The sequence below is a fragment of the Oncorhynchus keta genome, chromosome 3, assembly GCF_023373465.1.
Source record: "Oncorhynchus keta strain PuntledgeMale-10-30-2019 chromosome 3, Oket_V2, whole genome shotgun sequence".
Taxonomy (NCBI): domain Eukaryota; kingdom Metazoa; phylum Chordata; class Actinopteri; order Salmoniformes; family Salmonidae; genus Oncorhynchus; species Oncorhynchus keta.
In genome coordinates, this window is record NC_068423.1 from 5,025,984 (window position 1) to 5,043,567 (window position 17,584).

The 17,584-nt window shown below is 41.8% G+C and overlaps 1 protein-coding gene across 1 annotated transcript in view; it reads right to left on the reverse strand.

The window, feature by feature from the left end:
• Positions 1-3,279: 3,279 nt before the first annotated feature.
• ngfrb (nerve growth factor receptor b) overlaps positions 3,280-17,584 on the reverse strand; it is a 72,957-nt gene continuing 58,652 nt past the window's right edge. Inside the window, exons 4-6 of the mRNA XM_035745938.2 lie at positions 16,963-17,203; positions 9,563-9,729; positions 3,280-6,556 (exon numbers count right to left, since the gene is read on the reverse strand). Coding sequence (XP_035601831.1) covers positions 6,213-6,556; positions 9,563-9,729; positions 16,963-17,203 — 752 coding nt within the window. The 3' untranslated portion in view covers positions 3,280-6,212. The remainder of the gene's footprint in view (positions 6,557-9,562; positions 9,730-16,962; positions 17,204-17,584) is intronic.

Genomic DNA, 17,584 nt, shown 5'->3' on the forward strand with positions numbered 1-17,584 from the left:
CCCTATGCCCCAGGGCAGTAGTGATTGGTGCCACTGCCCTATGTAGGGGTTGCTGTGGTTCAAATTGGACATTAAACGGTTGTGAACATATTTACGGTCATGTTATGGTCAATTGACACAGGCCTCAACATCATGTGGGTCTCACAGTAGCATGAGTTGCAATGCATGTTTTTTTTCACACAGCAAATGACCTACGGTTGACGCTTCCCCAGCATGTTGATGTGAATGCGTTCTCAACCAACTTAGCTGGTGTTAGGGATTTCAGTATTTTACAACTTGATGCTTCTTCACCCTAAAAGTTGTCAGAAACTGTAATCCATGGTTGAGTTTTCTTTAATAAACAGCCACTAAAAACCTCAGCTAACTAAACAACCATGCAATGTTTTTTTTTTTAAATGGTCAAATGATTTTTAACTAAGGTCAAACTAATTTCAGTTGATTTAGCCATAACATTTAGAAAATGACACAAAGTTTCCTTTACACTCATTGTAAAGCAGCCAATAAGGAGGGACAAGTAATACATAACTCTTCCTCACCTCCTTCCTCCTCCTCTCTGTGTGTTCTTTATGTTTGAAGCCCCCGGTAATCAATCTGTCTCATTTGCCTCGAGTTACATGTCAGGAGGACGTTGAAGTGGCTTTGCGGGAAAATGCCCAGAGTCCTGCAGCCTAAGGAGATAATGTGTGAATCCATGGAAGTTACACAAGCTAGCCACATTGTTAATGGGGGTAGTGTGTGTGTGTGTGTGTGTGTGTGTGTGTGTGTGTGTGTGTGTGTGAGCGATGGAGACACAATAATTACTTTTATGACCATATTTGAAAACATTGCTTTTTGACAAGAGCATATTATGTTGATTGAAGGACTTTATTATTTTGTGGATTGTACTGTTTATATAGCAAATTCACATTTGTATAATACAGTGTACATATTAGTAAATACAAGGAACATTCAGTATTTCTCACTTCTGTACATCTTGGCGCATTAAGAATCCGTCTTGTTTCACTATGGACCACATCATCAGGGCTTGGTGACGACATCTCCATCAATTTATTTTCATATATTTTCAACAATCCCTTCACTGTCAAACTCCCACCTCTTCCTCTGACCAAACAGTATGCGGCCAAGTGCGAGGTTAAGTTGAATATAAGCCTTCATTGGTATTTTATTGTACTTACTAGGTGTGCTGCTTCACAACTACACAAAACATATGGCCTGCAACTGTCCTCTAATAAAAATAAAGAAATTAAGTGAATACTGTTTGGGGGGAAACAATTCTGTCCTCAGTTCAGTTTTCATATCATATTTGCACATTCCTCGTCAGTGTCTGTAGGGGAAACCAACTTTGTTGTTACAGTCATGGCTATACACTGGGTGTACAAAACATTAGACGCCTGACTCAACCTTGTCTGACATATGTTCTCCCCACGCAAACTGGCCCGTCTCCTGAGAACCGCTGCAGTGAGAGAGAGCGAGAGTAAAAATATGTCAGGAAATGTCATAGACAGAGTTTAATTGGAGTTGAATAGCTTTTACATCGTAGCGTTGCCTTCAAGGTAACAGTCCGTTTAAAGACCGCTGCTCTATCAAAAGAGGCAACTATGGATAATCATTTTGCCAAATAAGTGATAACATGTGGGACTGAGCCGAGCTGTACCAATCCATGCCACTCGTCAGTCAGTATGGCTCAGTATTGAATGGCCTGCTGTCATTTCATGCCCAACCCTCGTAGTGGAGAGCTATCATCCTATAGGTTTTCCTTTCATCCCGTACCTAACCTACTTGCAACACATTCAGTACATACACTGAGAATACGAAACATAAAAAATACCTGCTCTTTCCATGACATAGACTGACCAGGTGAATCCAGGTGAAAGCTATGATCCCTTATTGATGTCACTTGTTATAGCCACTTCAATCAGTGTAGAGGAAGGGGAGGAGACAGGTTAAAGAATGATTTTTAAGCCTTGAGACAACTGAGACATGGATTGTGTGTGTGTGCCATTCAGAGGGTGAATGGGCAAGACAAAAGATTTAAGTGTCTTTGTACGGGGTATGGTAGTAGGTGCCAGGCGGACCAGTTTGAGTGTGTCAAGAACTGCCACGCTGCTGGGTTTTTTACATTCAACAGTTTCCCGTGTGTATCAAGAATGGTCCACCACCCAAAGGACATCCAGCCAACTTGACAACTGTGGGAATCATTGCGAGTCAACATTGGCCAGCATCCCTGTGGAACGCTTTCGACACCTTGTAGAGTCCATACCCTCATGAATTGTGGCTGTTCTGAGGGCAAAAGGTGGTGCAACTCAATATTAGGAGGGTGTTCCTAATGTTCTGTTCTCTCAGTATGTATATATATATATATATATATATATACACACACACACACACATGCATACACTATACAGGGATATACCACATTTAGTCCCAGCAGTGTTTACCATGCAATACCGTTGATCCAGACATCTGGGGTTGGTTTCCTAGACAAAAAATGAATTATAGTCCTGGACTAAAAAGCATCAACAGAGGATCTTCTTTGAAATAGCTTTTTAGTTCAGGACTGTGCTTAATTTGTGTCCTACTGACTGTGGCTAAGGCATACAGAGAAACCATTTTGGCCAAATATTCTATTTCTTTAGAGTCAGGTCATTGAGGTAAAGTGGGATTGAGTCACTGTCAATAGACTCTAGAGACTGCATCTGAGTCAGAAGTCCTGTCGGACCATGATATTTTACGATCAGCCTCGAGGGCTCAAAAACACAAACTTCAAATGAACACTTATCAAAACCAAATAAAAATACATACAAAACAAACACAACATCATCATCAGGGACCTGAAACATTTCCCAGGTCACTTGTGATGTCGAATACATACGGGTGCTCTACAATCTAACATATAATACCGTTTATTACTGCTAGTAACACATGAAAACCCTTGAGAATACCTTTGTTCATAATGTAGCCACTGAACTAAGATCAGTAAACTATTGGTGAAACGTTCTGTACAGTACTTACAATAGGCACGTGTGCCTATCGACTCAGGCCAGACTCTTGCAGTAGCAAGCTAAACCAGGAGTGGGTCAATTCTGTGACATAGACTGGTTCAAGGTCCAGCAAAGCATGAATATTGTCTTCGCTCTCTTTGAACCTACCTATATGTCAGTAATGCCACAATTGAACAAGACAGCCCGAACAGATCTCTTTGTATTAAATGATGGACAGAAAGCAAGCGACCACTGTTACTTCCTCCGAACTCCTGTCATTCAACCCCAGTCCCCCCCAATGTGAAATTGAAAAAAATATATATAAAAAAAAAAAATCAAGTTGACAATGAGAATAAATGGGGATACGCTTCACTTTAGGCTGTATTATGCTGCAATTACATTTGTTATAAGCAAGCATATGACCCCCCACAAAGCACAACAAAAATAAGGGAACATCCCCCTCAGTTGTTAATTCATAGCTGCCTGTAATGGTTATGCATGCCTACGACACATTTTGAAGCATTTACGAAGGCTTTATGAATGCACCGATGTGCTAACATTTTCACTTTGAGCTAACACGTATAGTGCTTTATTACTTGTCATAAGCATACAATGAGGCTTACGAGGCTTATAATATGTAGGTACCATGGCATGACAATAAGACATTATAAGTGGGTCATAAATGCCTATAACAATTTTTACAATGCATTATAACCACATCTTAATGCATTGTACCCGTCTGCTTTAAGTAACCTGTTACCAAAAGGTCTAATTGGCATGCTTCTTTTCATCTTTTCAACTCTCAGTGGTTGGAAGTCCTCCCGTATTGCTCGTCTCCAATCTCTAAGGACTAGCCTTTCATTCGAAGGTTGTTGTCGTGAACAATGGGGAAACTAGACACCCCTGTTTTTCCTCTGATCTGCGTCCATCCCTATTCTTTTGTCTGAAGGATTGTCAGTCACAATGGCCACCGGGTCGTCTTTTTGGCAGTCCCCTTCTAGATATCATATGAATATGGTCCCTGCTACTTTAGACATTGAAACACTTTTCCAGGCAATGTGAGATCTGATCCTCCGAGCAGCGCGACTGCATAGAAAGACAACCTGGAACGCCACTGATATCATTGCCTGAGTAAGTTCTACAAAGGGCCTTTCCTGAAACACTAGCTAGTGTTGAATCCCACCACAAGGCCTCCCTCACCTTCCTCAACCTATACACAGCTAATCCAGGATGTCTGAGCGTTGATTAGGAAAAGGAAACAACATTAGACAAACATCCAGCTAATCACTAAAGCCACACAAAAGACCCTGAGAAACTAAACAGAAATAGATAACCCTGGATTTGTATATCTTAGCCTGAAATAATGGCTAGTTGTTCAGTCGTTAAGTTATTTTATGTACAGTACTTGTATGTGTATTTTGAATATGATGTGTATCGGTTATATGACTCGCAAGTGTGTACATGCTGTTCCTCTTGCTAACACAGCAGTGGATGACCTCACGGGACAGGATTACATGATTTATACAGATTCCAAGCAAGATGTTTTGAAAGACAGTTGTGGTGTGAATGACTGCAATATTTTGGACTGCAAGTTGGCCTACATCCATCATGTCCAATAAGGTGTCCTGCAGGTGGTCCCTGAAAGGGTGTAGGTTCATGTCCAATGACCTTGGTCCTGTTGTCCCTTATCATTGACACAACACAGTCTTTTTTGTTTGTTTGTTCTCTTATACAGTATGTGTATGCATACATGTGTGTGGATACTGGCATGCATGCATCTGTGTGTTTGTGTACGTGTGCATGTAAGTGTGTGTAGATATACATTTGTGTGTGTGCGTGTGTGTGTCCGTGCGTGCGTGCGTGTGTGTGTATGTATGTGTGTGTGTGTGTGTGTGTGCGTGCATTCATGGATGTTTGTGTGTGTAGATAGGCCTATATGTGTGAGTGAGTTTTAAATTCCTAGTCCTTTTCTATCTAGGTCAGAGTATAGGCCTAGTGTGAGAGCCCCAGTGTTATGCAGATGGGCCTGGCCAGATAGAAGCTGGAGTCAGGTTGCCTGCTCCACAGACTACCATGTTAGCCAGCACAGGCCAGCCAGTCCACTAGTCCGACTTTGTTCCAGTAGATATATAGATACTGGGAACTGTTCCTATGTCAGGTCTAAAGAAATAATAATAATGCATAACGATAACTTAAGTTTGAAAGGGGATATTTCTCCTTCATATTTCATTTCACAAAATTCATTTCTCCATATCAATGTGTTGAAAATAATAGAGGCAACGATGCAGGTTGATATGTCATTAGTTTTTTTCACACAAGAATTGGTTTGGATTTAGTGCTAACCTATTGTAGTCTAGCTCGTTATATCTTTCCAGTCCTTGATCTCTGCTGAAAATGACCACCATTCAGCTGTGACCGACAGTCATTGATTGACTAGCAAATGGTCACAAATAATGGAAGATTTTGCGAATAAATTACAAACAATTGAATGTTCAGATGTTATATTAGGTATAGGTATGGTTGATAAGCTAGGCTTTGGTAGTATAGAACAACAAAAATGAAATGAAAGAATAGTAGTACCTTACTGTACGTGTTGAATGCCAAGTGATGCTCGTCAAGGCACCACAAGCCAGAGTTCTGTGTTGCAAGTGAGGAATGGATGAAAAGAACGTGTTCAGTCAAAATAGAAGCACAGAAAATGAAAATGAAGCACAATCCCCAGAGTCTTGTAGCCTTTTGCTACTTCCGGGTTAGTGAGAGAGCAGAGCAAAATGGTGCCTGATTGTTTTGGGCACACTGAAGACACAGTGGAACATCCAGTAGTATGGTTACAAGGCCACAGTTGACCATAATGGGTTTGTGTGTCTTGAAAGTGCACCAGCCACAGAGTTTGACATAGGTTCACAAGTGGAATTGGAAGCGATAGGTTTCACACGATGCGGCACGCTTAGGAAGGACCATAAAGGCGGTAAGTGGCTGCCGAAGTCTCGCAGAAATGTTCGATTTAGGTCTGGGGCCGAGTCTTGGTGGATCGATAGCAGTAGTTTTGGCATCAGGTGTGGATGATCAGACTTTGGTTTGCCGATCTGAATGGTTTGGCATTGGTGTAATTGCTCAGATGGTTGGTGTAGTCGGTTAAATAGTCACAGTATGGATGGACTGTGGCGGGGGGGGGTTTGGCTGTGATGTTGCAGGGAGATTTTCGTAGCATTGGCGGTAATGGTTAAATGGTCACACTGCAGATGTGGCAGTGGGTTTGACGGTGTTGGGGCTGAGCACGAGGCTCTGTGCGATGTCTTCGCGGTTGATCTTGCACAGCGCCGTGCAGAGCGTGTCCAGGCTGGCGCAATCCTGGCTCGCCCAATCAGAGAGCAGTGCACGGACTGGATGTTCCTGCTGCCGGAATGTGGCGATGCGCTCTTCCTGGTATCCCAGCAGCCCTGCCAGGCTGCACCAATCTCTGTCCTCCGTGTGGTCGTAGCCCTCCCCTTCTCCGCCCCTGTAGAGGAGTTTCTCAACCTCCTCTCGCGTGTGGAGCGGAAGGAGCAGACAAGGCTCCTCATCCACAGTGACCACTGCAGGGAGAAAGACGTTACATGAGCGTTAGTCCGAGGTTACATTTACGTTCATATCTGTTGAAGTAATGTTTAATCACACTGGTCAGTGAGCTCCAAATCCTTACTCAATAATATATATAAATAATATATGCCATTTAGCAGACGCTTTTATCCAAAGCGACTTACAGTCATGTGTGCATACATTCTACGTATGGGTGGTCCCGGGAATCGAACCCACTACCCTGGCGTTACAAGCGCCATGCTCTACCAACTGAGCTACAGAAGGACCATAAGATCTGTGTGGACGTTTTGTCAATCATACATTAATGTCAATGGATCATCGTTACATCATAGCTTTGACTTTGAATTTGGCTTTGTTTCCAGAAGGAATCACTAAACAGAAAAGCACATCAGCAAATAATATTGATTCACTACACTTATAGACAGTATATTGTAGGACTTTGTTCAGGCCAGCTGGAGTACTCTTTCCTGACTGACTATTTCCTCTGCTCCCGTTGCTTATAGTTCTTTGGAACTAGTTCTAGTTCTCTGAAGGTTTTCTAAGGAGCCTGTTCATCTCAAGAGAATCACGCGACTCCACAGAAAAACCAGCCATCTGGTCTAGTCTCAGCCAAGTGTGTGTTTTTGAAAGGTCTACATTCTTCCAAACGGGTTCTTCAGGGCTTGACTCCAAACCGCCAGGAGCGCATGCCGCTGGTGAACTGACTGTTGGCCCCTAACAGAGGTTTGTTTTTATTGTTGTTGATTTGCTACAGTAGGTTTGAGAGGTTGTGTTCAAAGGGAAATTCCTATCCTCTTGTCTTACTGAGTGAAGGCCCTCAGGGTGTTAACAAACATGGCATCTAGAAAAGCTATTCCATGCCAGCTTACTGTCCATCAAACCTATTTGTGGTAGTGTTCTGTTGAGTGGTATCACGGTTCAACCTAAATGGCTTAATTATGCACTTTGCTCCATTTCGAAAAACTGCAAGCAGCCATCAAACACATTGTACCTCTATGGAGTTGGTTTGTTGTGTGGCACATGGTATAATTGACCTGAATGCTGACTTAAATGTGAATTCATGAATGGATCTTTTCATTATATTTTTTTTTTTGGGGGGGGAGCTTGTCTAGGTGTGCTATTGTGGATGTGGTACATTAATCTATATTTTGTGTTACAGTACATTAGGTGTCGGGTGCACAGACCTGTAGTAAAGTTCACGTCTGTACCTGTCTGTCCCTGGGTTGACTTGTCTCTACATACAGGTGTGTGTGTGTTAAAGTATGTGTGTATGTGCATACTGTATGCCGTGCGTGAGCTTCAAGTAAGGGGAAGCTAAAAAAAATCTACAACAATTTTTTTGACCTTTATGATAAATTATTGCATGTATCTATTATGGCATTTGCAGACAAATGTAAGCTAGCCTACTATTCCTAATGTGAGGAGTAGATTGGATAGTCACAAGGCTAATAATATAACTGACTCACTGTTCGCAAAATAATTGTCTTTTATAAACACATTTCGTGCAATTCTAAGACACTTTACTCTCTATGACTGGAGACAATAGCAGAATATTTAATACAACAAAAATGACAGGGTAGTCTACTGTGCTGACAAACTGAGCTAAATAAAAACAACCTTGTCATGAATACAACCATCTAATTAAGGCCTATGAAAAGGGGAGACACATATTGTAGGCTATGACGTCCATCTAGCCTGGGGGAGGAAAATGTTATCCTAAAAAAACTTTCCGGGAGCACGGACTCACCCAATGATAAAGACAGTGATTGTGCGCACTCACCGGGGATATGGCCGATGCGCTCCGCTATAGTACCAATTAGCCCAAAGGCTGGCAGATGGCGATATTGAGTCGTTTCATCTTACCGTCCATAGGGAATGTATACAGCCGGCTATACAATCGTATCCCCCGTGGACCGGTTCGTAAATAAAACTTTCCCTATTCAGGCTGCAAAATCATCAATTTCCACCCTAACTCTATTTAATCGCAAGAAGGCAGACAGAAAACTGGAAAAATATGCATACTTTCTCCATTTTCCACCGCCATGCTAGAGTAGCTAAAGCTAGTCCAGGATGTTGCGTATTGTGTTCAGCCAATCAGGTTGTGGCAGTCTTTTATTTTGAATCAATTAGACCCTGGGTGAAAAAACAGACTGTAGCAACCTGATTGGCTGAACGTGATACACAACTTCTGGGACTAGCATGGTGGTGGAAAATGTTTTTTCATAAAGAAAGTATGTATATTTTCCATTTTTTCTGCCTTCTCGAGATAGAGTTAAGGAGAGTTAAGGAGGAAATTGGTGCCTTTGCAGCCTTCAATGGAGAATGCTTTATGTACCCACTGGTCCACGAGGGACACAAGTTTGCAGCGGCTAAGTAAGACAATAAGATGAAATTACTCAATATCGGCATATGTCCACCTTTGGGCTAAGTGTTGTTTGCTCAATAGCCTATTGGGAGTTGAACATTTTGATATCTTAACTAAAGACAGTTTAGAGTTTTTTATTTGTTTTTCCAACGATTGTATTTAGAAATATTGAGATATGACTAGGCCTATTTTAGATGCTTTTCACTGACTGCCGCAAATCAACAATCAGCTATTTGACATGCTGCGCGCTGCCCAAATTGCACGCTTCCCGACTGTAGGTTATGCCCTGGCCTTGTGATTGAAAACAATCCACGCTTTAAAAAAAGAGAAGCTAGTGTTTTGAAGGATTTCATTTATTTTTGTATAGGCAGTGGTAATTATATAATTTGGGCAAGTTTAATTCAATTTACTTCAGAGGAAGCTTAGCTTTGCTTATTGGACACGCCACCTGTGTGTGTGTGTGTGTGTGTGTGTGTGTGTGTGTGTGTGTGTGTGTGTGTGTGTGTGTGTGTGTGTGTGTGTGTGTGTGTGTGTGTGTGTGTGTGTGTGTGGTGTGTGTGTGTGTGTGTGTGTGTGTGTGTGTGCGTGCTCATACATCTGTGCTCGCCTGTGTGTGAGTATCTCTGTGCAGGCCTACCTGTCTGTGCCTGAGTCTGCCCCTGGCCTTGCTGCTCCTGTAGACTTTGGCTATCCACCGATATGCCACTGTCGCTGTGCAGCTTCTCCCCCTCCGGCGAAGGAGTCTGGTTCTGATTTGCTGTGCAGTTGTTGGCTCCCTGCTTGTTCTGCTTACAGCTGTTCCACCTGGACAGAGATTTTAAAAAAGTACTCATTATATAAAAATGGATTAATAAATGCCTTAAATGGACTTGGCGCTGATGAAGGTCAGGGCCCGTACTCGTAAAGCGTATCAGAGTATATATACCGTATCAGCACTCCTACTCTGAGGCACTTTATGAATACCGGCCATGACCCTTGCAGCTTCACAGAGCCGAAGGTCTAATGAAATTAAACGTTAGTTAAAGAAACATTTGTTAAATTCAAGAATACCAGTGTTCAGTTACCTTGTATGGTGTTGTAAAGTTCAGTTTATCCAGATACCCCATTGGTACATCAGGACTAATCATACAACTATGCAATAATATATATTTTTTTTTTACAAAAGTAATAGTGGGTTATTTTAAAACATGCAGAGGAAATTTGAAGAGCCAAGAGAGACTCCATTGGGTTAAATGACTAATTGATCATGATAATCCCACCCACCATTAGTGCCCGCCTGGAGACACGCTCACCCCATCCCCATCACTATCAATTAACAACATACATGATGAGCAGGTAGAATGTTGAATCCTTTGGCAGAGGATAGAACCCTACCCCCAATTTTCTCTTGCTGGCACTAACCTCTCAATAGTCACCTCATATTCTACACAGTCCACTGCCATTCCCACATGCTCCCTTAGCCATGGAACGCCGTTTGGGTCTTGGCGTGTCAAAAAAAGATGTGCGTCAAATAATACAGTTCTATTGTAGAATGTTGTGTGTGCTGAATTTGCATGTGCCATCCAAGTGCCACCACTACTATCAGTAAGCACTGTCAAAGCTGTACAACAAAAAAAGTCGGCAAACAAGCATACACTGGCCACGAACTATGTGTTTATAATACCACGTTTGTAATAAGGCATCATTTGTTTGACCGGTACTTCTGGGGTAGCTAGCTAGCTTTAGCTCGGTACCTGAAAACAATGACCAGCATGAATTGAAGTCCTTTTCGTTACTCTTAGCAATGATTCAGCAATCCTCGTGAGTAATGTGACGGATGAATCAGAATTAGTTGGGTAATATAGATAATTAGGATGTCTTATCTGCATAATATGCTTTTGTGATATTCTTGTTATTAGAATGTATCCCTTCGGACTCTGGTGGTGACAGTTGCACTTCCTCCTTCAGCTGGGCCTCATGTCAACTGGGCCCAGAGAGGGGAGAAGTCAGGCTTGTCTTTCACATGTCTCGGGTGCTATGCAGAATATCAGAAAGAGAAGAGGACAGGAGGGAACATTGTCTTCATATGTGAATGTGTCTTTACCCATTCTAAACCATGTGAAGGGATGGCGTAATTAATGGGGAACCAATTACAGGTTTCCACAATGTTTGTGTGCCAGTCACTCACTCGTTTGGCCTTGAGGGATGTGTGTGGTAGTTGTCTGGAGTTGACAATTGATTTATGCCATTGGTCGAGTTGGTGTTTTGTGCTAGGAGTAACAGGAACAAGATAGCAACCTCATCTTAGGGGCCAAACAGAACGATAATTCATAGCGAATGCTGTCTGGCTACGGGATCTCATTTATAAAGTCTCACTTTGTGAACTGTTCCTAATATCTGTGGTTTGTTATGTCGACTAGGGGGTGGATCTTTGCTTCTAAAAGATCTCAATAGCCATTGTGTTATGACTCTCAACGAGAAATGGTGAATCATTAACAAGTCATTGCTATTGCAAAGCTCTCACTATTAAAGATTTAGTTTAAGTATAACTGACTTGTGTGATAAGTTTGTCTCTCCTCATTTGAAGGTTACAATTGATGGAATCATGCCATATTTAAACTAGATAATGTTAAACAAGGTCGGAATGTGAAGCAATGAAATGGGGTATCAGTCTACTCGGTGACACCCACAGAACACAACTGTGAAGAGTTTACGCAAATATTAGCTTTGTAGCTCTTATCGCGGGACTGTGACTGTGTGAAATCACCTCCCCAGTCAGACTATTGTGTGTATTGACGTTCATATTACACTGTACAGCTTTACCTAAGGATTAGGGATCAATGAAATGGGGTATCAGCCTACTGAATACCCAACATATTTCTTCCCAATGTCCTCCTTAGAGTTATCAGACTCCAAAACATCCACGCAGTATTGTTTTTCCTCTGGGATAATGTTCAATACACATAGTAGGTTGACAATAAATGTGGCTCAATTAGGTTGTTTCAGAGTCCCACAATAAGAGCTACAAAGCTAATGTTCTCTGGGTGTCACTGAGTAGACTGATACCCCATGTCATTGATCCACAATCCATAGGTAAGGCTGTACAGTGAAATAAGTACGCCCCCAATGCAATTCTAAAGTCTAATTACATCCAGTGTGATTTCAACCGATTTTTGTCAAATTAACAAATGATTGTCTTTTGTTGATTTTATATGACAACATTTCAACCTCGTTTATTATGATCTATTCAATTATGGCAAAATTCTACTATTTGTTTTCGTTTGCATCACTGTCAATGGCATACTTTTATTTTGAAGGCTAACCTCAAAGTCCAATATTGTGGCTAATACTTATTGTGGCTAGCTTCACATTAGATGGGTTTGACCACCATTAATCAACTACCGTTCCTGTAGGTTCATGCTCTACAACATCCGCAGAGTACGACCCTGCCTCACACAGGAAGCGGCGCAGGTCCTAATCCAGGCACTTGTCATCTCCCGTCTGGATTACTGCAACTCGCTGTTGGCTGGGCTCCCTGCCTGTGCCATTAAACCCCTACAACTCATCCAGAACGCCGCAGCCCGTCTGGTGTTCAACCTTCCCAAGTTCTCTCACGTCACCCCGCTCCTCCGCTCTCTCCACTGGCTTCCAGTTGAAGCTCGCATCCGCTACAAGACCATGGTGCTTGCCTACGGAGCTGTGAGGGGAACGGCACCTCAGTACCTCCAGGCTCTGATCAGTCCCTACACCCAAACAAGGGCACTGCGTTCATCCACCTCTGGCCTGCTCGCCTCCCTACCACTGAGGAAGTACAGTTCCTGCTCAGCCCAGTCAAAACTGTTCGCTGCTCTGGCTCCCCAATGGTGGAACACACTCCCTCACGACGCCAGGACAGCGGAGTCAATCACCACCTTCCGGAGACACCTGAAACCCCACCTCTTTAAGGAATACCTAGGATAGGATAAAGTAATCCCCCCTTAAAAGATTTAGATGCACTATTGTAAAGTGGCTGTTCCACTGGATGTCATAAGGTGAATGCACCAATTTGTAAGTCGCTCTGGATAAGAGCATCTGCTAAATGACTAAATGTAAATGTAAATGTAAGAACTGTCTTATAAATTAAGGTTATTTTAGATGATGATACCTAGCTATATAATTATCTAGCTAACTATAGCTCCTGAAACAGATTATGTCGTTTTGCTATGTTTTTGAGGAAGAACATTGTTTGCATCCATCAGCTAGCTAGCTTTTTTTATATCCAGCACTGTAGGTGCGCAAGACAACTTCCCCAGCATCATAGCATACATATCGATGAATCGCTGTGACATATGAAATACGAGTGATATTGTAATCAATGTGTAATAACTACGTAAAAAATGTATGAAGGCGTGAAATTATTATGTGACATGCAGTCACATTCAGGTCCTGATTGGTAAATAAGCTTATTTGACGTGTATCTTTTTTGACACGCAAAGACCCAAATGGCGTTCCATACTATGCACCCTTATCTGATTAAACTACATTCAATCTAATCCTGTCATCTTCCATACCAATGCGTCTCCTGTTGTTCTGATTAGTCAACACCTGTCAGTTACTTGAATGAGTAAACGAAGCACATTTGAACTAAACACATTTCATCCTAGACTCAACAAGCTTTGAAGTGGATCAAAATACAAATAAAACACCTTGGAACTTTTGACCCTTTAGTTGCTGGCACTTCAGACCCCCATTCGAACATAATTTCTGTCTGCTATTTTAACCAGGTCTCTCTTGCCAACAAGATTTCATCTCAATAGCCACATTTCGATCCACAGCTTTTGTGTGAGTAAAGTCATACGTACCAACAACAAAAAAAACACAACAGCTGTAATGTTGGGCGCAGTGGTCTAAGGCACTGCATCTCAGTGCTAGAGGCGGCACTACAGACCCTGGTTCGATTCCAGGCTGTATCACAACCGGCTGTGATTGGGAGTCCCATAGGGCGGTGCACAATTGGCCAAGCGTCGTCCGGGTTAGGGTTTGACCGGGGTAGACCTTCATTGTAAATAAGAATTTGTTCTTAACTTCTTTGAGCTAGGGGGCGCTCTTTTAATTTTTGGATAAAAAACGTTCCCGTTTTAAACAAGATATTTTGTCAAGAAAAGATGCTCGACTATGCATGTAATTGACAGCTTTGGAAAGAAAAAACTCTGACGTTTCCAAAACTGCAAAGATATGATCTGTGAGTGCCCCAGAACTAATGCTACAGGCGAAAACAAGATGAAGTTTCATACAGGAAATGCCCCAGATTCTGAAGGCGCTGTATTCCAATGTCTCCTTATATGGCTGTGAATGCGCCAGGAAGGAGCCTGCCCTTTCTGTCGTTTCTCCAAGGTGTCTGCAGCATTTTGACGTATTTGTAGGCATATCATTGGAAGATTGACCATAAGAGACTACATTTACCAGGTGTCCGCCCGGTGTCCTGTGTCGAAATTATTGCATAATCTCTATTGCATAATCTCTAGGTCCATGCGCGTTCCATTTCTTCAGAAGAGAAAGTCAACTGCCACGAAGGATTTATCATCGACAGATACGTGAAAAACATCTTGAGGATTGATTCTAAACATCGTTTGCCATGTTTCTGTCGATATTATGGAGTTAATTTGGAAAAAAGTTAGCGTTGTAATGACTTAATTTTTGTTTTTTTTCTTACCCAAATGTGAAGAAAGAAAACGGAGCGATTTGTCAACACAAATCATATTTTTGTAAAAACTGAACATTTGCTATCTAACTGAGAGTCTCCTCATTGAAATCATCAGAAGTTCTTCAAAGGTAAATGATTTTATTTGAATGCTTTTCTGGTTTTTGTGAAAATGTTGCATGCTGAATGCCAGGCATAATCCTATGCTAGGCTATCAATACTGTTACACAAATGCTTGTTTAGCTATGGTTCAAAAGCATATTTTGAAAATCTGAGATGACAGTGTTGTTAACAAAAGGCTAAGCTTGAGAGCAAATAGATTTATTTGATTTCATTTGCGATTTTCATGAATAGTTAACGGTGCATTATGCTAATGAGCTTGCGGATAGATTTACACAATCCTGGATACAGGTTTTTTTCGTAGCTAAACGTGACGCAGAAAACGGAGCGATTTGTCCTAAACAAATAATCTTTATTTGTCTCCTCATTGAAAACATCCGAAGTTCTTCAAAGGTAAATTATTTTATTTGAATGCTTTTCTGGTTTTTGTGAAAATGTTGCCTGCTGAATGCTAACGCTAAATGCTACGCTAGCTATCAATAGCTATCAATACTGTTACACAAATGCTTGTTTTTGTCACGACTTCCACCGAGGTTGGCTCTCCTGCCCGTTCGGGCGGTGCTCGGCGGTCGTCGTCACCGTCCTACTAGCCACTACCGATCCCTTTTCATGTATCTGTTGGTTTTGTCTGATTGTTTTCACCTGTGTGTTGTTTAGTTAATTAGTGTCTGTATATAATGTAGGTTGTCCCGCCCTTGTTTTGTGCGGGATTGTTTATTTTGTCATTCATTTTCGTCTGTCGGTGTTGCGTTTCTTATTCTCCGGTTAGCCTGTTATCCTGTGTTGGATAATTTCACCCTGTGTGTATTTGGGTTGTCCGTGTTTATTTTGTTCACCGGAGAATAAACTTTATTATCGCTATCTGCTCTCTGCGCCTGATTCCACCCACCTTGATTAGAAGTGACAGTTTTGCTATGGTTGAGAAGCATATTTTGAAAATCTGAGATGACAGTGTTGTTAACAAAAGGCTAAGCTTGAGAGCTAGCATATTGATTTCATTTCATTTGCGATTTTCATGAATAGTTAACGTTGCGTTATGGTAATGGTCTTGAGGCTGTAGTCACGATCCGGGATGGCTCGACGCAAGAAGTTAACTGATTTGCCTTGTTAAATAAAGGTTCAATAAAACATTTAAAAATCAATAATGTAATGTGCAATTTGTTCGTTCGACATGGTGGGATCATTTTGTGTGGGGTAAACTATTTATTGTGCAATTGTTGATAAGATATCCATCCCGTCGAGGTATTTTGTGTGGTCCTCACTAAGACTTGAAAACGCATGCGCAGTTTATTAGGCTACAGATGAAATAAGTTATAAGGAACTTCCCAGGATGGTGAAAGTCCATGGGGATGAGCTTGATACTCCTTTCCTGTAAACATTGAGGGTCTTAATTTGTATAGTGACATGATGATCGGTGCTTAGCTGCCAATTACAAATAAAATTGCCCCTGTCCACTTTATCAGCGAACTGTTGTTTAGAGAGCATGTGTGAAAACCAGATCTGGCAAGTTATATAATATTCAAATGAAAATATGTTGTAAATTGGATGGAAACCTAGCTATTGAGACTAATTTAGATAAATAAAGGATATACATTTTAAAAAACCATGAAAGAAATGTCAATTTCATAGATAAGTCAATAGTAACTGACCTATTGTGTGCCCTGTCTATGTCCTCAGTCTGCTTTTCATGCTCATGGGGCGGAAGTGGGTCAAAGTGACACCATTTGATGGGGTATCTGAATATTTCATAGCCCCCCTTCTGTCCCCGGTGCTGACTGCCGCCAGCATCGATGCTAGCCCAACCGTGTTCTAGTCTGTTTGTTTTGAAGCCCCTGTCTTGAGCTGAAAGTGTCGGATCATCACACTAAAGCTAGCAGTGCCGTGTAGAGAGTGTAGAGTTGGGAAAATAAGTAATCAATATTATGCGGGGATCAGTGGGGAGTGGGTATAAAAGGTTTAAAAGGACAGCAACTCAAATGTAGCACAAAATAGGCTGTTTTCTCTGAACAGACGTTGGGGATCCCCAGGCTGAATGTCAGGGGCTTGTGCCCTCACCCAGAAAAAGTGGCAGATTACTTCATGAAATATGAAATAGATGAACTCTATTATCAGATCAGATTTCTTGACTCTTATGTATACCTCATGTCTTGAAAATCTCATCTATCGAACATTGCGTTCCTGTAGATTGGTTCCCTTAAATATTACAATACGACACCATTCCTCATTGAAGTCCCATCCCATCTGCCCTTCTTCCTTACCTCTTAAAGACGATGAAGGCTACGAGGCCCACCACAACGGCTGCCAAGATGGAGCAGTAAATGGGGATGAGGTTCTTGTTCAGCTCGTCGCCTATGAACTTGATTGTACTGGTAGTGGTGGTGGTGGTGGCGGTCTCCGTGGGGCCGTAGGGGAAGAGGGCGTCATCGTCAGTGAACGAGGGCAGGGACGAGCCCCCAGAGGGAGGGGGCGAGATGGAGGAGAAGAGCGGCAGGTTCAGATCTGCAGGAGAAGAGAAGAACAAGATGGTGGTGAGAATAAAAAGTGGGAGAGAAATGGAGTGAATATAATTGACCGTTGTGTATTCATGTATGAGTAAATATATGTGAACTCTGAACATATCTGATGTGAAACTAGATAGAGGCATACAAATCCGTTAAGGAATTTCATGAGAGATGGCGCCGGAGGAGATCAAATCAAATCTAAATGTATTTGCCACATGCGCCGAATACAACAGGTGTCATGCTTACTTATAAGCTCATAACCAACAATGCAGTTTTATGAAGAAAAAAAACTAAAACCTAAAAAAGTAAGAGATTAAAATAACATATAATTAAAGAGCAGCAGAAAAATAACAATATATACAGGCTATATACAGGGGGT